This window comes from Bos grunniens, chromosome 19 (genome assembly GCF_055505025.1).
Source record: "Bos grunniens cultivar Pamir isolate PY7600 chromosome 19, Bosgru_T2T1.0, whole genome shotgun sequence".
Lineage (NCBI taxonomy): Eukaryota > Metazoa > Chordata > Mammalia > Artiodactyla > Bovidae > Bos > Bos grunniens.
Genome location: NC_141183.1, coordinates 21,468,459 through 21,491,534, shown reverse-complemented (window position 1 = coordinate 21,491,534; position 23,076 = coordinate 21,468,459). Strand labels below are relative to the sequence as shown.

At 51.9% G+C, this 23,076-nt stretch overlaps 1 protein-coding gene across 1 annotated transcript; it reads right to left on the bottom strand.

Annotated features, from left to right (window-relative positions):
- Positions 1-309: 309 nt before the first annotated feature.
- Positions 310-9,426, bottom strand: HAP1 (huntingtin associated protein 1). Its single transcript, XM_086357716.1, is given in 12 exon segments — positions 310-1,004; positions 2,246-2,619; positions 3,342-3,380; positions 3,675-3,766; positions 3,900-4,034; positions 4,338-4,412; positions 4,791-4,921; positions 6,203-6,450; positions 6,825-6,997; positions 7,116-7,232; positions 7,624-7,703; positions 8,829-9,426. Coding segments are annotated over 12 exon segments (1,959 nt in total). The 5' UTR covers positions 9,304-9,426; the 3' UTR covers positions 310-984.
- Between the last annotated feature and the right edge of the window lie 13,650 nt (positions 9,427-23,076).

The following is a 23,076-nucleotide window of genomic DNA, read 5'->3' as shown; positions in this document are numbered from 1 at the left end:
GCAGGCAGATTCTTTACCACTGAGCCACCAGCAAAGGCCCTGTTTGACCCTTGGGAGGGTAACTTTACCTGCCTGGACGTCAGCTTCATCACCTGACAATCATTTATCATATCACCCACGCCAGAGGATTTGTGGCTATAATTATGTATTTAATCAAAGCCCCCAGCACATCATTCAACACTAGAGCCCATCCTCTCTCCACAGCTTTGCCCCACCAAAGTGCATGCACACACGCACACACACACGCACATGCATGCACATGCACACACACGCATGTGCACTCCCTGAGAAAGACGGCAGAGGCTGGGCCAGGCAGCACACAGGTCCTTTATTTCCTGTACCAGTACATATACAGACTGACAAGCAACAAGAGCGGGAGAAGCACTGTGGGAATCAGGGCAGACAGCAGTGGGGTCCTGGGCCCTGACTCCACTGACTAAAAGTAAAGAGGGGGAGAGGGAAAAAACCTAGAACAAGGAAACAAGGAGCACTGAGGAGAAGATGTGGGTGGGTGACAGGGCCTTGGGAGGGGGCCTGGATACTCACAGGTCACAGGTGGGAGGAGAGGAGATGGGGTGGGGAGGCCCCCACCAGGCAGAGGGAGTCCTCACCCACACAGACAGACACTTCCGGTTACAAAGAGTGGGAACTGGGAAGAAAGAGCCAAGAACAGGAGATCCAGCTGGGTCTGGTAGCTGGTGGGGCCTCCCCCTGGGCTTCTTCACCCCCAGAGCCACCACGTGCCCCAGGTCCAGCAGCCACAGCTTTTGCACCAGCTGCAGAACAAGGGCCGGGGTTCCTTCAGCCTCTCCCAGAAGAGGCTTGAGGCTTGGGCCCTCAAGTTCCAGTCCAGGCTTGTCTGGGGTGAGCTAGTGACAGATCAGGGGTCCTGCTTTGGAGCATGGGAAGGGGCGTCTGGGGAGAGTGGGGCTTGGCCAGGCAGCAGAAGGAAGGGCCTCAGGCAGTCTGTGGGGCCTCTGCAGGCTACTGGGGAACAGCAAAGCCTGGAAGAGAAGGGAGTGGATGTGAACTGGAGGCCTGAGGACCACAGGCTTGGCCTGGGCAGCACGCAGGGGCTGGACCTGCTCAGCTACATCAGAAAGAGACAGAAGCCGTTGATAGTTATGCAGGCTGTCCACTGCCCAGCCATAGTGGTCACCATTCAGTGTACAACCTGCACAACCGTACGGGCCAACCCTGATGAGGCCACCCAGCAGTGAGCAAAGGGCCATCCGAGTCAGGGCAGTCCAGATAGAATGATGAGGCTGCCAACAGGTTATAAACTTCACAGCAGACCCAGCAGGCCAAGAAGGCACAGAGACCAGGTTAGAGAGGAGGGATGAGTAAGGGGAGGCATTATGGCATAGCAGTGAAGAAAAGAGCTTCAGTGACCTCGAACAAATCACTCTGCTCTCTGAACCTCAGTTTCTCACCAAATGGGGATAATACTACCTACAGGGGTGTGAGGATTAAAGAAGGTAGTTTAGTCACTAAATCATCTTTGATTATTTCCATGAGCTCCTCAAGGCAGGGTTCTCACGGCCCAGGACATGGCCTGTGCTCAGTAGATGCCACACCAACCTCTGGGGCTTCCAGCTGGGGAAGAGGAGACCCTTACTGGACCCACCTTGTAGGAGACCCTAGGGCACCTTCAGACTCAGCCAGGGGATCATTCCAACTGTGGCCCTTGCTGGCAGAGGCCTTAATCCCAATTGCCTGGGGGGTCCAAGAAGGGCCCCCTTCCTCCCAGGCTTTCGGAGTATGGTTGGCCATTTCCTCCTCCAGCCTCCGTAAGTCCTGGTTTGGCACCCTGGGTTCCAGAATCCCAGCCCCCATGTTTGTTTTGGCCTGCTGCTGCCACTGCTGCAGGGTTGGGGGGCCTTGGGAATCGGGAGGTAGGGTGGAGAACAGGGGAAGGGGACAGGCAGAGACAGGAAGCTGAGGCACAGCGGGAGGCTGCAGCCCAAGCCCTGACTCCCAGCCCAGCCCCCAGGACCAGAGGGTGGAGAATTAGAATCCTATGCAAATACCATGAAAATAAGCATCAGGGCCACAGTTCCCACTGCTGGAGATCTGAGGGGGTCTATGTAAATAATATGCAAAGTCCATGCAAATCAGCATGCTAGGTGGGCCTGGGCTGGGGTAAGTGAGCCTTTGAAGGGCTCACCTACCCTCACCTTTCATCAGCTTGATGATCTGCAGCTTGTCAGGCTGGCCAGAGGGAGGCCCCCACGGGAACACTCACCTTTCTGGAGCATCTTCTGCCTCAGCTGCTGCCTGAAATGGGCATCCTGCCAGTTGGCCAGCTGCTGGAGGACATACTTTATGTCCAGGCGCAAGGGGCCCAAGCCGCTGGCCTCCAGGGCTGAGGTCACCACGTTCATCTGAGTTGTTTCATCCGCCTCCGGCTCTAGGTCCTCCCAGGCCTCAGCTTCCTCAGATACCAGTTCCTCCTCTTCTGTTACCCTCTCCTCAGCTGGCACTGCCTCTTCTATGACCCCCAGCTGCTCCTCAGGCACCAACTCTTCCACAGGCACAAAATCCTCGGTCAGCATCAGCCCCTCCCCAGCCTCGAGCCCCTGCTCCTGTGCTCGCTCCTCTCTGTAGCGAAGCTCCTATCTGGGCAGGCAGACAGGAAAGTCTTTTCCTACCCGCTCTAAGCCAGAGCCTCCCCCTTCATCTGCAGCCCGGGGCTCCAGTCACCAGGGCTCCCACTCAACCCCAGGCTCTACACAGACCCTGATGATTACTCCCAAGTTCTGTCCCAGCCAGGGGTACAAGCCTCAAGGCCTCAAACACCCAGCCCATGGCCCTGGCAAAAAGAAGAACGGTCACCAACACTGCACAAGCCCCACCTTCCCCCAGTAACTTCACTCTGCTTCATAGAACAGACTAGCAATAACATCTCCTCTGCCCCACTCCTTCATTATTCAACTTTCATAACCCATCCCAGGTCTAGTTGCCATAGGAACAAATCCATTTTAGTAAGGCTCAGACAGGTCAAGTGACTTGTCCAAGGACACACAGCCAGTAAAGGGCTCAAGCTGGGACTTAGTCCCAGCATTCCTGGCTCCTAGGCCAGCACCCATTTGCCTCTTAGGCACTGGTTGGGAGAAGCAAAGGCTTCAGTACCTGCTTGGAGAGGCCTCTAATCAGAGGGCCACCCATGGGGCAAAATTTGAAGGCAAAGGGTTAGAGAGTATCCCTCCCAGTACATCTCAGCCCAGTCAGCCCGAGAGCCAGAACTTCTCCGGGGCTGCAGGTCACAAAGCCAGTGGCAGGGGGTTGTCTGGATGCTTAAAAGTGAGAGCAAGTGAAGAGGGAGACCCTGGTCGGCTTACCCCAGGTCTGATGTCTCCTCTGGAGTCACTTCATAATTCCTTCAAAAGAGAAAAGGGCCTTTGGTGTCCCAAGGCAATGGGAAGCTGAAAGTGTGAAATCCCTGGGGACCCACGGTGCAGAAAAATCCCAGGGAGAAGTGACAGACCCAGAACGTGGACACAGAGGACTGGTGTTGAGTGGAAGGGCCGGGGACCGATGAGGCAGGAGGAAAGACACCACGGCAGGGGAGAAGATTGATCGAGCAAACCCCTCCCATTACCAGAAAGGCTGCTGCTGACCAGGTAGGCAAGAGTGAGTGTGGGGCAGCCAAGGGACTGGGGCCCAGTGCGTACCTTTCCATAAAAAACACAGGGTCTGAGATAATTCTCCTTATAGACATTCTGAGCTCCTCAGTCAGGGTCTCCTGGAAATCAGGAAGTGCCTCCTATGGACAGAGATGGGGGACATTACCAGAAGGTCTCAGCAGAAGACCCCACACACACACCTCCAGACCCAGGAAGGGACTGCAGATAGACACAGGGCGCACAGAGGTAACAGGCAGGAGCCGGGGGCCTCACCAGAGGTACAGTGTATGTGTAGTGGGTGACAGAGCCAGCAGATGCCGGGGCCTGCTGGCAGAGGGTCTTCACCTTCTCCTGGGCTTCCATCAGCATGTCCCCACACTCTGAGTACTTCTCCTGCAGGTCCTGCAGCTGGGAACCTGCCCACAGGCTCTGATGGGACCCAGGCACACCCAGCCTGGACCCCTTGCCCACTCTCTCCCAAAGGGGCCGGGAAGCCTGGGCAAAGAGGCAACGGGCCCAGACTCTAGACCCATATAATGACACAGTGTGACCCCTGGACTCTACTCCATTCAGGCCCCAACTGAACTGCTACCTGCCAGGCCCTGTGCCAGAGCCTGAGTATGTGGAAAGGACAGCGTCAGCCCCTGTTCAAGGAGCTGGTTAGACTCAGGCAGCCACCCAAGGGTCCTGGGAGCTCAGGGGAAGCCTCACCTCATCCTGGAGCTTCACCTGGATTTCTTTCTCCGAAGCCAGCTGCTTCTGCAACTTCTCAGTCTCAGCCCCATACTGGAAGGACCCAAGGCCAGTGAACCCCCACCCCAGGTCTCCCCACACCCCTGCAGCCCCTGCTGCCGGCAAGTCTCCCCAGACACATCAGTGAGTGTCAGCAGCTCTTTAAAAGAGAAGTCACATGGGAAAAGGCCAAAGAAGGTGGAGTCACGTGGCCTGTTTCCTGGGAACACCCTGTGTCTCTCTTTAGGCTCAGCCCCCGACTTGAGACAAGGGGACAGGATGAGAGGCTCCCTGATGTCTCCTCCAACTCTGACTCTGACACAAGAGAGAGGCCTCTGAGCTGAGTCTCCTGGGGTGGGGGCAGAGAGAAGGGGGCATGGATTCCAGGGGGCTGTGACAGGAGGAGGAAGCCCCGCATATGTCCCGACTCACCGATCGGCAGCACCGCTGTAGCTTCGTGACCTGGCCCTGCAGCTGGGCGACCTCCCTCTGCTGCTGTTCATAGTTCTCCATCCTGAGCGCCAGCACCTCTGACAGCTCGGCCATCTGCTGGCTGGCCTCAGCTGGGGAGGAGTGGGGCAAGGTCAGCGCTGGCTCCCCAGGGCCCTCAGTCTCCCAGATGCCCCTGTCTGCCTGCACCCCTCCAGGTACCCAAGGTTCCACAGGGCTTAACATCCCTCACTCGGGTCTTCTTTTCAATAAATGTTTACTGACTGACACAGAGCAGGGTGCTGGACAAGCAGTCAGCAAGACCGGCCCCAGCCCACACTGAGCTCAAGGCGAGTGTGGAGACTGAGGGAAAAACAAATCACAACAGTGCAGATTATGAACTAAGGTGCAGCGAGTGTAAAGAGTGCATCCAGGGTCCCAGCCGCCGCACCCAGTCCAGCCTGGCAAGATCTATGAAGCTAGGACCTCCACAGGGCAAGGAGGTCTCACCAGGCAGAAGTGGCAACAGGGCCCAGGCAGAGTGTGGAGGGGCCCAGAGGGAACCACCGGACACCAGGAGAGAGTGCTGGAGCAGTGGGCAGCGTCCAGATGACTAGGGCTGGGGTAGGGAGGGTAGGGTTTATCCTTTGGCCAATAGGGAGTTACTTGGGCGGTTTAGGCAGAGGACCAATAGTCTGGCTTTAGAAAACTCCTTTGGGCTGTGTGCAGAAGGGCCTGGAAGAGCAGAGATGGAGGCAGAGAGACCATGTAACAGGTGGCCAGCGCTAGAGGTAGCTGGGATGGGGAAGAGGAAGGAGACTTGAGCCTTTCCTACGAGGCAGAAGCAACAGAATGTGAGGACTCCTACTCCAGGGGCCTGGGACCAGGGGGTCATTCAGGGAACCTGAGGGAAGGAAGGCCAGATTTGGGATGAGGGCAACTGCACCTCACTCCAGCTGTTGTTCAGCTGTTGCCACCTCGAGTCTCTGTCTCCCCAGCTAGGCCTGAACTCCTCGGGGACAAACACTATGTCTCACTCATCGTCATAACCACATGGTCCAGGCACAGCCCCTGCCTAATAGAGTGCCTGGGGGGATGGAGGGCCTGGTCTCTGGCAGCTCATGGCCCCCTCCCTCGCCCTCCCCAAATAACAAGAGGAGGTAGGCTTAAGGGAGCCCCAGAGTGCCTGTATAGCTCTTAACTGTTTGCACAAAGCACTTTCTCAACTGTAACCCCTGGAGAGGTCAGCAGGGCCAAGAAGACTAAGCCCCATTCTAAAGATGAAGGTTCAGAGAGGTCAACGAACTTGTCCAAGCTCACACAGCTAGGAAGTGTCAGAGCTGTGACTTGAAGTCCTGGGTTCTTCCCTCTGCGCCTTGGGACAAGCCCCTACCCCAAGTTACAAGTTCACGTACAAAACTGCTCCACACAATCCAGGATGAATATCTGTTCCTCCTCCTCAAGGTCGTCAAGTTGAGAGACCTGGAGGGAGGGAGAAAGGAAGGGGCCGGGGAGTCTACACCCTCTGCCCAGGAGCACGCCCTCTCCCCCCATCCTCACCTCCTCCCAAAGCTGCTCATTCTCCTCCTCCAGTAGCCGCAGCTGCTCCTGCAGGGCCTCCAGCTGCGGGCAGTGGTGCGACTCTGACTCAGTCACAGGAGTCCTAGCAGAGGGAGGGACGGAAGTCAGGGTACAAGGGCTTGGAGAACCCAGGTCCCAGCCCACCCAGGACTTCCCTACCCCCTACCCCTACCCCCACCAATCCCAGGCTGATGTGGTGGCCTCAATTAGCCCCAGCTACCCCACTGGCAGATACATGGCGTTCCTGTTTCCAAACAAGGAAACTGAAGCTCAGAGAAAGGACCGCCCTGGTGCAAAGGCCGGACACTCATGGGGAATTCCCTGGTGGTCCAGCGGTTAGGATGCGGCGTTTTCACTGCTGTGGCCTAGGCTCAATCTCTGGTCCGGGAACTGAGATCCTGAAAGCCATGAGGCATCGGGAAAACTGAAACAAAAAAAAAAGGGCAGGACACTCACAGCTCTGAGGCTTCACAGGGATGCTCAGGCCTCTGCTCTTCTTCTTCGTCCCCCTCCTCCTCTTCCTCCTCTTCCTCTTCCTCTTCTTCATCTTCATCCTTCTCCTCATCAGAGTCTGAGTACAGCTGAAGGAGGTCATCCCGCAGGTTCACCTGGTGTCTGAGATGTAAAATCTGGCAGGGGAAGAGGAGCCCAGGGTCAGGTGCGGGCAGAGGCAGGCACAGACCCTGGCATAGTGGGTTGGCAGCAGGCCTGAGATTCACCCCTCCCTACTCCTCCCCACCCAGGTACCTCCTCCTTGGCTGAATCCAGCATGGCTTCCAGCTTGCTGTTCTCCTCCAACAGAACACTGTTTTGTTTCACCAGGGACTGGCCAATGCAGGCTGCCGTGTTCAGGTCCCGCTCTCTCTACAGAAGGACCCCCATCCATTGGGGAACAGGGTTCCTGGCTGCTGGGGTCTCCCAGACACGTGGGAGAAGCTAGGGGTCAAAGAGAAGCAAGGCCACTCAGGGAAATCCCCTCCATCCCCTAGTTCTCCAAGGAACCAGACAAGAGCTTACCATGAACCCACTGTGGGACCTGACCCAGATTCCCCCTATGGAAAAAGAGATCAGACCGGATGGTGCTAAGAGCTCTCTAGCCTGAACATTCCACATCTACCTGTCTTCCACAAGAGGGACCTCCAGCTTGGCCCCTAGAGAGACAGCCAGGCAGGAAGACGCCTACCCATACAGACATAGTGAAAACGGGAGCCTGGCTGAGACTGGGGCTGGCCCAGGTAGGGCGGGCAACACGCACCTCCTCCAGCAAACTTAACATCATTTTGACCTCTTCTTGGGTGATCTTCTTGACGGGCGGACGTAGGTCAGGACACAGCACTGCAAGAAAAAGTGGGCAGCCGAGTCAGGAAAAAAGGGAGCATATAATACCCGGCGGCACCGTAGCATTCGGGGCTTCCCTGGTGGCTCAGCGGTAAAGAATCCGCCTACAATGCAAGGGACCTGGGAAGATCCCCTGGAGAAGGGAAAGGCAACCCACTGCAGTATTCTTGCCTGGAGAATCCCATGGACAGAGGAGCCTGGCAGGCTACAGTCCATAGGGTCGCAAAGAGTCGGACACGACTGAAGCGACTGAGCACGCACGAACCTTACTGTGCTCTGCCCTCAACATCAAGGGTCAGCAAACAGGATGAAGATGGAATTCCCTTTCTGCCGCCAATATCCTCTCCATACCCCGCGTAGTCAGCACTCCCTTCCCTGCTCCCAGGGCCAACTAGACTCAATTTTTCCCCCTTGGGGGAAAGATACTAAGTGAGGTACTGTGATCACAGTCCTACAGTCCCTGGAACCTAGGAGATTGGAGGTGGCCAGCGGAAGTTCAGCACCGACTGACTCAACATCCCTTACCCACGGGGCAGCCCTGGCCAGCTCACTGGAGCCTCACGGGTCACAAAAACAGACGCAGTCACTCATGCCTGTTGCGCAAGGCGAGGAGGAGGAGACTTCTCCGGAGCGAGGAGGAGAGGCAGATTCTGTCTGAGGCTCCGCCCACCCCCAAGATTGTTTTGTGGGGGGAACCCGGATCTTGATCCCGGTGTTGGCAAAACCTCCCCCTCTGTCCACCCACCTCCCGGTCGCTGGCGCCACGGACCAGCGCAGGCTCCGAGGGCACTCGGCAGTGCCTACCCGAAGCCCCCCGCCCCTCCCCTGGCACTGTGGTAGCCTTGCGAGGGGGCACTGAGAGTGCGCAGGTCTGCCGCAGCAACAGGCGCGAAGAGGGGGCCCCGGGGCCCGACCCACCGACGGAAGTCTGGGAACGAGAGAAGCGGGGAAGGATACGGGGAAGACGAGCCCCGAGAGGCGCCGCAGACCGTGACTTCGCTAGGGTGGGCGGAGGGGTGGGACTGAGTGCCAGCGGGCGCCTGGATCCGACGGGGCCTCCTCCTCCCTGCTGCTACCCTAGTCCGACTGGTCCTCCTCCGGGGGCCCGGGGACCAAGTTTACCTTCCTCCAGCTCCCGAATAAAGGCGGCGCGCTCGGGGCCGGACACCCCAGGCCGCTGGCCGATGTAGGCAGCCGGTGTCTTCAAGATGCTCGTCACCTTTCCAGTCCCCAAGCCAGTGGCTCGGGGACCAAAGGGCGGCCCTTGGAATATGAAGCGAGTCCGCGACGCATCCGAGTTGTTGGGTACGGACTGGGCATTCCCCTGGACCGCCGAGAATGCGGATGCGCGCTGGGTTCCAGCCTCCGATCCAGCCACGGAGGCCCGGCGAGCCCCGGCTGAGGGTCCCGAGACGGCTGTGGAACCGGATCCTGCTCTCTGTCCGGCCGCGGGTGCTTGCGCAGAGGCGGGTTCAGGCACTGCAGAGGGCTCCAGAGCCGGATTGGTTGCGGATAGAGGAGTTATGGCTACTGCCGCGGGATCCCCAGGTCCCAGCCGGTGCCCGGCAGAACCCGGCCCCGACACTTTAGGGCGCATGTTGAGTCCCTGTTGACTCGCGCAGCTGGGGCTTTACAACCTGTGTCTGGATGTGCGCCCGCGGGGCCGTACCACGCGCGGGAGGGGGCGGCCGAGGAGCAAATGGTGGTGCCCGGGCCGAGGGGATGCGCGGCGGGACAAGTTTATGGGGGCGGGCCAGAGCACAAAAAGTAAGAGAAGAGCGAGGAGAAGAGGCGAGTGGATGTTGCCACTGTTTCCGCGGACTTCGGCTCGGAGTACTGGGCTTTTCTCCCCTCTCCGACTCCGGAGAATGGTTTTACCCAAAGCCGCAGCTTGCCAGGGATTCGGGTACCCGGACTTGGAGGTCTTTAACAGGGGGACAGCCCCTAGTTCCTCTCCAGCCGAGGCTTTTCGGCTGCCTTCCCGGGAGCTAATCTGTGAGTTGAGTCTTTGCCCCGTTGATTGGGGGATAAATCCAAACTCCAGTACGGTCTCCACGCGCTGCCAGGTCTGGCGCGTCCCACTCTGATCCTGGCGCTAACACCCCTGGTGCACCAGCCGCTCGACAACCTTCTTTCTTATTTCTTAAGTCGTCTTATAGCCTCTCCTCGTGCCTTACCTCCGCCCTCATTGACTTCGCCCACTCTGGCAAACACCCATTCTTCCGGGAGACCCCCCTTAGGTGTCTCCGCATAAAAACTCCTCCGACCCGGTCCTCCTCGGCCCCGGAGCATCCTTTATGCGATGGCCGCAGTGGTCACGCTGTGTCTGTCTCCAAAACAAGACCTGCGCTCAGCACAGGGAGCGTGTCCCTCAGAGCGCAGCGCAGGACGGGTCCCTGTGGGGGTCTCTGTAAACCCTGAATGAACTGTGGAGCAACAGAGGAGTTCAGAGGCCATTTCTGTGCCATTGGACTGAAGGAACCTACAGACCAAAAAAGATGGCTACATCACTGATTCTTTTAAAGCCTCGGGATCATTCTTGGTGCGCCAATTTCCTTCTCTTCAATACTGTCAGTCACCAAATCCTGGTTAATTTCCCTCCTAATGTGCCGCCTCCTTTTCAGCCCTCCTTCTGTTGATGCCTGATTCTCTCCTCATTCTCTGTTCTAAATTGTAATCCTATGCTCCCATCCACCCCACTCCCATCCACATGAATCCATCTCTAATCTAACCCACCCCTCTCAGTCACACCCCTATCCAAGCTAAGGATTATTCAAGGAGCCCTTTTCCTACAGCCACCACTCAAAGCCAGAGCCCAGGACAGAGACTGTGCCCAAGGCCTGGGCCTGGGACAGAGCCTCCTAGTTCTGATAGCATGAGCCAGGTATCTATGACACAGCCTGGAACAAGAGGTGCAACCCAGAAAGGAGGATCAGAGAGTCCCACTCCATCCCTCCCGCTCCCCCTGGCAACCACAAGCCTGTTCTCTATGCCTGTGAGTCTGTTTTTGTTGCGTAAATAGGTTCATTCGTGCCATATTTTCGGAGAAGGCGATGGCACCCCACTCCATACTCTTGCCTGGAAAATCCCATGGACGGAGGAGCCTGGTGGGCTGCAGTCCACGGGGTCGAGAAGAGCTGGACACGACTGAGCAACTCCACTTTCACTTTTCACTTTCATGCATTGGAGAAGGAAATGGCAACCCACTCCAGTGTTCTTGCCTGGAGAATCCCAGGGACGGGGGAGCCTGGTGAGCTGCCGTCTATGGGGTCGCACAGAGTCGGACACGACTGAAGCGACTTAGTAGCAGCAGTGCCATATTTTGAATTCCGCATATGAGTAATATCAACGGTATTTTCTCTTTCTGTGTGACTTCACTTAGTGTAATAATCTCTAGGTCCATCTACGTTGCTGTAAATGGCATTTTTCATTTTTCTGGCTGAGTAGTGTTCCATTATATACACACCACATCCTCTTTATCCATTCATCTGTTGGTGGACATTTAGCTTGTTTCCGTGTCTTGGCTATTGTAAATAGTGCTTTTATGAACATTGCCTGTGTCTTAATAAAATCTTGCTTTTAAGGAATTCCCTGGCAGTCCAGTGGTTAGGATTCAGCACTTTTATTACCAGGTCATGGGTTCAATCCCTGGTTAGGGGACTAAGATCCCACAAGCCCCACGGTGCAGCCAATAAATAAACAAAATCTTACTTTTAAAGTAATAATACCCAGACACACATTACCCCCTGAAAACTCCCTGTCCTCTACGGTGAGTGCTGAAAATCAGTTTCTGGCATCTCTCCTACTTTGTCACCCAAAGTATTCCAATCTTGCATAGTTTTACTATCATCCTGGCCAACAGGAGTCCAACTTTTTGGCAACACATTCACCCCTGTTTGGGGCTCCCATCTCACCCATCTGCACCTCTGCCATCCCCCGTCATCGCCTCCATTTGGCCAAGCAGGATTTCTCCTGACTCTTGGAAGCTGTCATGCTTTCATTCATTCACTCAACAAATCTTCACTGAGCTCCTGCCAAGGGCATGGTTCTGTTCTAGGAACTGGGGATACAGCGATGAGCAAAACAAGTCCCTACCCTCAGGAGCTTCCACTCCAGGAAAACAGACGAGGTAACACTATCTATGCAACCAATCCATCCTAAAGGAGATCAGTCCTGTGTGTTCATTTGAAGGACTGACGCTGATGCTGAAGCTCCAATACTTTGGCCACCTGATGCAAAGAACTGATTCATTGGAAAAGACCCTGATGCTGGGAAAGATTGAAAGCAGGAGGAGAAGGGGATGACAGAGGATGAGATGGTTGGATGTCCATCACCAACCCGATGGACACGAGTTTGAGCAAGCTCTGGGAGTTGGTGATAGACAGGGAAGCATGGCATGCTGCAATCCATGGGGTCACAAAGAGTCAGATATGACTGAGAAACTGAACTGAACTGATATGGGGGAAGAGCTGTTCAGGCATGGGATAAGTAAGAACAAAGACCTCAAGAGTCATGCATGCTTAGATGCTCCTGGGATAGGACACCACCAAGGATTTTCCAGCAGGAGAGCAACATGGTCTTACTTACATTCATAAAAAGATTACTTTGGCTGCTGAGTAAAGCAGGGATTCTGGAGCAATGCTGTCCAATAGAAATTGAATGGGAGCCATAAACACAAACCACAGATGTAATTTTATCAGATTCTTTTCCATTGTGATTAATCATAGTGCGTTGAATATAGTTCCCTATGCTATGCAGTAGGATTTTGTTGTGTATCCATCCTATATATAATAGTTTGCATCTGGTGTTATTTGCTCAGTCATGTCCAACTTTTTGAGACCCTGTGGACTGTAGCCCACCAGGCCCCTCTGTCCATGGAATTCTTCAGGCAAGAATAATGGAGTGGGTTGCCATTTCCTTTTCTAGGGGATCTTCTCAACCCTGGGATCAAACCTGGGTTTCCTGCATTGCAGGCGGATTCTTTACCATCTGAGCCACCAGGGGAGCCCCAAGGTTGCATGTACTAACCCCAAATTCCTCAATCCATCCCTCCCCCACACCCTACCTCTTGGCAACCACAACTCTGTTCTCTATGTCCATGAGTTTGTTTTGTTTCCTCACACACGTAATTTTAAATATTCTAGCAGCTGTATTTTAAAAGCTTACTTTTTAAGCCAAAAAACAGGCAAAATTAGTTTTAATAATATATTTTATTTAACCTAAAATATTAATCTCCAAAATATTACTTAAACATGTAATCAACACAATTATTAATGAGATTACATTTTTATAGTAAATCCAGTGTGACTATAACCTTACAACACATCTCAATTTGGACTAGCATTCATTCTTGTCTTTATTTCCCTGAATGTAATCTGTCTTTTTTTCCTACATGCTTTAAAATGTCTTCTCTTCATCACTGGCTTTCAGCAACTTGATTATGATGTATTCTGGTGGGGTTTTCTTTTATTCTCCTTGGGCTTCACTGAGTTTCTTAGATTTGTGGATGTGTAGCTTTCATCAGAATTTGGACACTTTTCAACTTTTATTTCTTTCAATATTTTTTCTAAGTCTCTCTTCTAGAATTTCAATTCTAGTGGTATGTTAGACCCCTTGACAGTAACCACAGGGCACTGAGGCTCTGTTCTTTGTCTTCTTCTTTCGGCATTTTTCTCTTCAGTTCCACTGTTTCTATTGGTTTATCTTCAAGTTCACTGATCTTCTTTAAGAAACAAAAACAATTTCTTTTCTTGTGATGAGAACTCTTAGGATTTAGTCTCTTACTGATTTTCATATATAACATGCAGCAGTGTTAATTATATTTATCATGTCATATGTTACATCCTTGATACTTTTATCTTTTGACTGCCTTCTCCCACTTCCCCCTTCCCCTGCCCCCCACCTCTGGTAACCACAAATCTATTTGTTTTTAAAGTAAAATTGACCTACAACACTATGTTAATTCCTGTTGTACAACAGTGACTCAATATTCCTCTACATTTCAAAATGATCACCATGGGAATTCCCTGATGGCCTACTGTTTAGGATTCCAGGATTTCGCTGCCTCGGCCCAGGGTCAGTCCCTGGTCAGGGAGGGAACTGAGATCCCGCAACCCCCATGATGTGCATCACAGCAAACTGTGGAAAATTCTTCAAGAGATGGGCATACCAGACCACCTGACCTGCCTCCGGAGAAATCTGTATGCATGTCAAGAAGCAACAGTTAGAACCATACGTGGCACAATGGACTGGTTCAAAATTGGGAAACAAGTACGTCAAGGCTATATATTGTCACCCTGCTTATTTAACTTATATGCAGAGTACATCACGCGAAATGCCAGGCTAGATGAAGCACAAGTTGAAATCAAGATTGCTGGGAGAAATATCAATAATCTCAGATATGCAGATGATTCCACCCTAATGGCAGAAAGGGAAGAGGAACTAAAGATTCTCTTGATGAAGGTGAAAGAGGAGAGTGAAAAACCTGGCTTAAAACTCAACATTCAAAAAACTCAGATCATGGCATCCAGTCCCATCACTTCATGGCAAATAGATGGGAAAACAATGGAAACAGTGGCAGACTTTATTTTCTTGGGCTCCAAAATCACTTTGGACAGTGACTGCAGCCTTAAAATTAAAAGATGCTTGCTCTGAAAAGCTATGAAAAACCTAGACAGCATATTAAAAAGCAGAAACATCACTTTGCCCACAAAGGTCTGTATAGTCAGAGCTATGGTTTTTCCAGTAGTCATGTATGGATGTGAGAGTTGGACCATAAAGAAGGCTGAGTACTGAAGAATTTATGCCCTTAAACTGTGGTGTTGGAGAAGACTTAAGAGTCCCTTGTACAGCAAGAAGTTCAAACCAGTCAATCCTAAAAGAAATCAACCTTGGATATTCACTAGAAGGACTGATGCTGAAGCCGAAGCTCCAATACTTTGGCCATCTGATGCAAAGAGCCAATTCATTGGAAAAGACCCTAATGCTGGGAAAGATTGAGGGCAGGAGAAGGGGACAACAGAGGATGAGACGGTTAGATGGCATGACCAGCTAGGTGGACATGAGTTTGAGCAGACTCCAAGAGATGGCAAAGGACAGGGAAGCCTGGTGTGCTGCAGTCCATGGGGTCACAAAGAGCTGGACTTGACTGAGCAACGAAGCTATATATATATATATCCATTCTTGGGTTTTTTATTTTTTCAAAATTTATTTTTAATTGAAGGACATCTGGGTTTTTTAATTACTTATTTACTTAATTGACTTCGTTGTGGCACATGGGCTCTTCCATCTTCGTTGTGACATGCAGAAACTTTTAGCTGTGGCATGTGGGATCCAGCTCCCTGACCAGGGATTGAACCCAGGCCCCCTGCATTGGGAGTGCAGAGTCTTAGTCACTGGAAATACCAGGGAAGTCCCTATCCATTCATCTGTTGATGAAACATTTTGCTTCCATATCTTGGCCACTGTAAATAATGCTATTATGAACACAGGGGTACATAAAGCATGCGTGTTTTTCCTATGGTTTGTCAGCAAAAAGTTTTATTAATATTTCTGAAGTGTAGTTGACTTTACAATGTTGTGTTAGATTCTGGTGTACACCAAAGTTGTTCAGTTATATATATATATATATATATATATATGCTTTTTCATGTTCTTTAATTATACATTATTATAATATACTGAATATAGTTCCCTGTGCTATACAGCAGGACCTTGTTGTTTATCTATTTTATATACGGTAGTTTGATTCTGCTAATGTATGGATGTGAGAGTTGGACTGTGAAGAAAGCTGAGCGCCGAAGAATTTATGCTTTTGAACTGTGGTGTTGGAGAAGACTCTTGACAGTCCCTTGGACTGCAAGGAGATCCAACCAGTCCATTCTGAAGGAGATCAGCCCTGGGATTTCTTTGGAAGGAATGATGCTAAAGTTGAAACTCCAGTACTTTGGCCATCTCATGCGAAGAGCTGACTCACTGGAAAAGACTCTGATGCTGGGAGGGATTGGGGGCAGGAGGAGAAGGGGATGACAGAGGATGAGATGGCTGGATGGCATCACTGACTCGATGGACGTGAGTCTGAGTGAACTCCGGGAGTTGGTGATGGACAGGGAGGCCTGGCATGCTGCGATTCATGGGATCGCAAAGAGTCGGACACAACTGAGCGACTGAACTGAACTGAATCCCAAACTCCTAATTTACACCCTCTTTGATAACCTTCAGTTTGTTTTCTATGTCTGTGTGTCTGTTACTATTTTGTAAATAGCTCCATTTGTGTCTCTCTCTTTTTTTTTTTTACCGCACCGCAAGGCATGTGGGATCTCAGTTCCCCAGATCTGTGCCTCCTGCAAGTGGAAGCATGGAGTCTTAACCGCTGAACTGCCAGAAAAGTCCTTATTTAAAAAAAAATAATAATAAGATTTATTTTTGGCTGTGCTGGGTCTCAGTTGTTGCACAGGCTGTATTCTAGTTGCAGCGCTCAGGATTCTCATTGCAGGGGCTTCTCCTGTTAAGGAGCGCGGGCTCTAGGGCCTGTGGGCTTCAGTAATTGCAGCAGGCAGGCTCAGCAGTTGGGCCACACCGGCTTAGTTGCCTCTCTGCGTGTGGGATCTTTCTGCACCAGGGACGGAACGCGTGTCTCCTGCACTGACATAGACTCTTTACCACTGAGTCACCAGGGAAGCTCCCTGTTTTTCTTCAATTGTGTCATATTTTGTGTGCTCAGTTGCTCAGTCTTGTCTGACTCTGTGGACAAGACTCTGCATAGACTGTTGCCCACCAGACTCCCCGTCCATGGGATTCTCTTGGCAAGAATTCTGGAGCGGGTGGTGACTTCCTACTCCAGGGGATCTTCCTGACCCAGGGATCAAACCCATGTCTCTTGCATTTCCTGCATTGGCAGGCGGATTCTTTACCACTGAGCCACCTGGGAAGTCGTGCTTTAGATTGTACACGTGTGTGCTTAGTTGCTCGGTAGCGTCCGACTCTGCGACCCCGTGGACTGCAACCCATCAGGCTCCTCTGTCCATGGAGATTCTCCAGGCAAGAATACTGGAGTATTCTTGGAGTGGGTTGCCATGCCCTCCTCCAGGGGATCTTCCTAACCCAGAGATTGAGCCCAGGACTCCTGCATTGCAGGTCAATTTTTCACCAGCTGAGCTACCAGGGAAGCCCATAAGTGATATCATTTGATATTTGTCTTTGTCAGCAGAAAGTTTTAAGACACAACCGAACCCCAAGGGCTTGCTGTGGATGGGGAGGCTGGAGAACACCAGGAGGTGACCATGACCCAGCATCAGCACAGCCCAGACTTCACAAGGTTGCAGTTCCTGGACCGTGTTACTGAGACATCTCTGCAGGTCCCATACCAAGCACAGAACAGGACTACAGTAGGGATCCGTTCAATTTCTACTGCATAGATGTTTTCTGAATTCAATCATCCCTGACCTGAGCCACTGGGAGGTTTGGGGTGAAGAAGAAAGAAGTAGGATGGAGAAGATAGAGATGAAGGGTACTCATCAAGCTCCCAGGTGACAGCACGGTCTAGGTCCAGACATTGGTGCCTGGCAACTCTCACTGTGACCACCAGAGGGCAGTGCCAGTCCACATACCACCATTCCCCACCCCCAGCTCTCTCCCCTGCAGGTTCATCATCGCCCCACAAGAGGCAGTGCAGGAAAGGTGACTCCATTTTTCAGATGGAAAAATCAGGGCTCAGACCCCCAGTCCCTCTGCAGTAAGCACTGTGGCCTGCCACTTAATGCTTGGGTCAACCAGGTTAGCCAGGCGTACTCCCCACCACAGACATGAACTTGGGGCACAGACACTCTGATCCCCACCCTTGGGCAGCACCCACTCAGCTCAGGCCACCTCCCCTGACCTGAACCTGGATAGCCACCTGGGACAGGGTTCCCTATGGAAAGAACCCCTGAGGGTCAGTGCAGGGACGGGGCAGGGCCAGGCACCAGGCCTAGTGTTTGCAACAGACAGGAGAGCAGGATGGAGGGGGGCCCTGGACTCGGGAAAGCAGAGACCCTCACCCTCACCCCGACCCCCACTCTTGCTCCTTTCCTGTGGGCCTCGGGGAGCCCTCCCTCACCTGGCCCCACTTCCCAACCACCACTAGCACTTCCCCAAGTATAACCTCGCCCCCCACCCCTCCACCCCTCAGAGTCCCCTTTCCCTTACTCCTCCCAGGACCCTGGCCAGACTCCAGGACACTGAGCCCTCTGAGCACTCCCCTGATCTGGGGCGAGGACATGAGGATCCTCTGGGGGCCTGAGTCCCTCAGCCACTGTCCTCTGTTGTCCAGGACAGGGAAGGGAGAGAAGCAAGGAGAAAGAAGAGAGGGGAAGTACCTGGAGTGATGGTTGGAATGCGGTGCGGGGGCTCCAGAGGGGATGGGCAGGACCCTGGGCAGAGGAGCCATTTCCTCCACTCTGGGCCCCACCAGGCTGTCTGCCACAGGGGAAGGAAAGAGGTTCTTGTACCCTTAGAATACCCAGCACCCACACAAACTGCAGGTTGGCTCTTCTAAGGTTGGCTCCCTCCTCTAAGAAGCCCTCCATGCTCCCAGACCAGGAGGTCTCCTTCTTCTGCCCTCTCCTGGCATCCTGGCCCACCACACTCACAGTTCACCATCTAAGACTGACTGATGAGATGATTATTTAAAAAATAATGAGTAGACTTCCTTGGTGACCCAGTGGCTAGGACTCTGCACTCCCAATGCAGGGGGCCTGGGTTCGATCCCTGGTCAGGGAGCTAGATCCCACATGCTGCAACTAAGACCCAGAGCAGCCAAAACAATGAGGGCAGTGTCTGTTTCACCCATTTCTGTATCCTCAGGACTCTAATTAGAGTAGATACTCTGTATTTGTTCAATGAGCACGTGATGGACTCTCTGGGCGAGTCTTGGCTGTTGGGGGGCAGTGTCCCCGCCAAGATCCACAGAGAGCTGACTTGCCCAAGCAGAGTGGGAGCCCAAGGTTCTGGACTTCTAAACCAGTGGTCCCCTAGACAGTAGTCTGTGCCCTTCTAGAAAAGTCTCCCTCCAGACGTCTGCTCAAAGATCTTCTTTGTAACCCCACCCTCAGCTCCCAACCCCACTTCTTGTTCTGGTTATGCCCTCTGGGGTCCCCGGAACGAGGCTGCACTGCCCAGTGCCCTGGGCCCATCTGACAGGTCTTTCGTCACTGTGCTCCTCCCCAGGCTCCCCATCCTTCAGCCAGGTGTGAACCCCATCCCTCCTGATTTCATCGGGGCCCCCAAGCCAGCCAGGGGTTACCAGTGGGGCTGTGGCATCAACACACACCCTGGTTCCAGGTCCCAATCTTGGAGGAAAAGTGCCTTAGGATTAAGAGTCAGGTGTCCTGAATTCAGATCCCACTCTGGCGCTCAAACAGCTGTGCTGCCTTTGGCACGTTTCCTAACCTCTCCGAGTCTCAGGGGCCGCCCCTTGTATAATTTACCTTCGTTTTTATACACCTCGCAGGACTGTGGGGACTGTGATTATTTAGTAAAACACTTCGCACTTGAGGGCTCATAACTGCTGTTGTTAATATTAGTTAAAACAACAGAAGTATGGGCAGGTCGCTGGAATGTCTCTGGCCTCAAAAGTAAAATGAGAGGCAGATCTCCAGCCTCAAAGCTGCTGTGAGAAATCACCCAGCACAGGGTCTGGCACAAAGGAAAAACTAAATGATTATTATGACCGGCCCTCCAAGAATGACCCCGAGACAGAACCTCACCCTCCAGGTGGGGTCGCTGCTGCCTTCCTGTTAAAACCTCAGGAGCGGGATTTTCCTGGTGGTTCAATGGCTAAGACTCCATGCTCTCAATGCAGGGTACCCAGGTTCAATCCCTGGTCAGGGAACTAGATCCCGCATGCCACAATGACAATTAAAGATCCTGTGTGCCGAAACTAAGACCCAGCACAGCCAAATAAATAAATTAAAAAAAAACAAAACCTCAGCAGCTCTCACACCCCATCTTATCCGGTAACCAGTTCACACACTTTGGCCAGATGCATAAGGCCTTCTGCTGTTTGACTTTTGCCTGGCTTTCCACCCTGTTTCTCACTATACCACCCCTTCCTCTCATGGGCTGGACACATCAACCACTGTTATCTCTTGAACTCCCCACCCAGCTTCCTGTGTCTGTGCCTTTGCTGTTCCCGCTGCCAGGAATGCTGAAGCCTCCCATTGAGGCCCAGCAAACATCTCCTCCGTACACAAAATGAGATTCAATTGTCTCCCACTTCCTCTTGGGCTCCTGGACCCACCCAGACTCCTAAGCACGTCCTCACTTCCATGCTGTCTTACTGGCCTTGGTTTATAGTCCATCTTCCCCCTGGAAGACAAGAACATTGGCATCTCTACCCCCAGTGCCTTGAACAAAGCCGGGCAAAGAGCCAGCCCTTAGGAAGTAGTAGGCTTCCCTGGTGGCTCAGTTGGTAAAGAATCTGCGGGCAATGCGGGAGACGTGAATTTGATCCTTGGGTCAGGAAGATGCCCTGGAAATGGGGATGGCTAGAGGTTAAAGCGTCTGCCTGCAATGCAGGAGACCTGGGTTCGATCCCTGGGTTGGGAAGATCCCCTGGAGAAGGCAATGGCAACCCACTCCAGTATTCTTGCCTGGAGAATCCCACGGACGGAAGAGTCTGGTGGGCTACAGTCCACGGGGTCGCAAAGAGTTGGACACAACTGAGCAACTTCACTTCACTTTACTTTCACTTTACCAACTCCAGTATTCTTGCCTGGAGAATTCCATGGACAGAGGAGCCTGGCAGACTGGGCTAAAGTGGGATCCATGAGATCGCAGTCGGACAGGACTAAGTGACTAACACTTTCACTTTAGGAAGTAGTTAGTGACTGAATGAATGACCCATGAATCTAACCAATGCAGTAGCGCAGTAGCAGTATTCTTCCAGAGACATTATACTTCTATCAGTACAGACTGTGTATGTGTGTGTGTGAGTCACTCAGTCGTGTCCGACTCTTTGCAACCCCATGGACTGTAGCCCAGCAGGCTCCTCTATGGAATTCTCCAGGCAAGAATACTGGAGAGGGTTGCCATACCCTTCTCCAGAGGAATCTTCTTGACCCAGGGATCAAACCCAGGTCTCCTGCATTAGCAGGCAGATTCTTTACCACCTCAGCTACCAGGAAAGCACAGTGCAGACTAAGACTGTATTTTTAGTCATTTTCCAAAGCTCATTATACTAACAATTTATTGTGAAGTTGGGGCTCAACTGAATTTCTCAAATCCGTCCAACACTTACTGAGTGTAGCTGAATTTCCCCATGTTTCTGATATGTGCATAGATGTTTTTAAAGTATAGGATTTAGGATTCCATCTAATTAATTCCTATATAGCTATTTTATCTTATCTACTGTATCTTTTAAGCCAATTTATATGCTGTAGAGATGAGAACATGTAGAAATGTTTTTAAATGTTTAATGTAAGACTCCCTTTAATAATTTATTTTTCATAACAATTTTTAATTGACAGACTTTAAGAGCCATTTTAAAGATAAGAACTTGTTTTTAAGATACATTTTAACAACTTGATATTAAAATCCCATGTTGAATTTTGCCCCTTTTTCCTGACTCATCACCATTTCTGGGGGAGGGGTTGGTTCATCCACTTAGCAAGTGAGCCTCGCTTGTCATAGATATGTCTGTCTACATTGGTATTGTTGATAGCAAGACTGAGATATTGAGTGTGTGGGTGGCAGAGACCTTCCTCCAGCTCTCCAGATGGACAGGGTCAGGGTCATACTCTTTGGATGTGGCTCAATCAAGTCTGCCCACCTCCCCTAAACCTGTGTTTCCTTCTGATCTGCTACTAGTCTTTTGTTGAAACCCAGACACTCAGCTCTTCTGTTGGTTTCCCAGCCAAACTCACCTAACAGGCAGCAGCTGGTCCAGACACTCATTCCCAGTTGCAACAGACATGATTGGTGTCTACCCTAGGTCTTCTATATCCCCCTTCTTACCAGCAGAAACCTGATTTTTTTTATCAAGGAGGCAATGTGTGCAGCTGAAATATTCTATTTCCCAGCTTCCCTTGTAGAGATAGTCATCATGTGACAGTGTCCAGCCCACGTCCAGATATGACCCTGGAGAGGACATCTTTTCTGGAAAAGGAAAATGCAATGCCTCTCTAGAAAAAAAGCCCTTTCCCCTTCTTCCTGCTGGAATTGTTGTGCCTTCTCATTGCATCCTCATGTTCAGGAAGTGGAGCAGGCAATACCCCCATTTTACAGAGGATATTGAAGTTCAGAGAAGCAAACTGACTTTCTCAAAGTCGTGGGGATCAGACTGCTCCTATGTGAAAACTGAAGCAGCAGCCAATTCATTCCATTACTAACTTGTCTTGTATCCCTTTTTGGCCAGGCTGCCAGGAAGCTCAGCACCTAATGAGGAAGCTCAATCATGGCCGGTATGGACTCTTAACACGTGTGCTGTGCCACCCTGTCCTTCCCCTGTCCTCATTGCCCGTCTCGAGACTTGAATGAGCGATCCTTTCTTATAAGTCATCTTGAAGCCTCTTTAGGAAAGACGGGGGTGGGAGACAGAGTTATCTTTCACAGCCTCCCCAGATCTTCTCTCCACTCTGCTCTGGGCAGAGGGGCACATCACGAAGACAACAGTGATGGGCTCTCCGGTTTCTGATTGGGTTTGGCAAACACGGCACACCAGTAGGAAAGAGTGAGGTCACAGTCTTCCCTTATTAGGTGTCTCCTCTGTAGGGCTGTTCCCGAGAAGCACTCCTTCCCTTCTTGCTTGAGGGTAGAGGAGCTGAGGTCTCCATAATTAGCCCAGGGCACTACCCTCTCCCTTATTGGTTCCTATACTGTCCACACCTTTGTAAACTGTCGTTTGTCAAATTCTCAAATAACCTAAACTGAGTGTTTCTTATCAGGGCCATCTTATGGGCTGAATGTCTGTGTCGCCACCACCACCCTCCCCACCACTAAATTCATCTGTTGAAGTTCTAGCCCCTAGTGTGATGGTATTTGGACATGGAGTCTTTGGGAGTAACTAGGTTTACATGAGGTCACAGGGTGGGGCCCTCATGATGAGATTAGTGCCCTTAAAAGAAGAGGGCTCCTTGGAAGCAAAGCCATGACAAACCTAGTCTGTGCATGTGAGCAGACTCTCTTCAGTTGTGTCCGACTCTTTGCTACCCCATGGACTGTAGCCCATCAGGCTCCTCTATCTATGGGATTATCCAGGCAAGAATACTGAAGTTGCCATGCCCTCCTCCAGGGAATCCTCCCGACCTGGGGTTGAACCCAGGTCTCCTGAGGATTCGGTACTGCAAGTAGATTCTTTCTTTACCACTGAGCCACTGGGGAAGCCCTATGACAA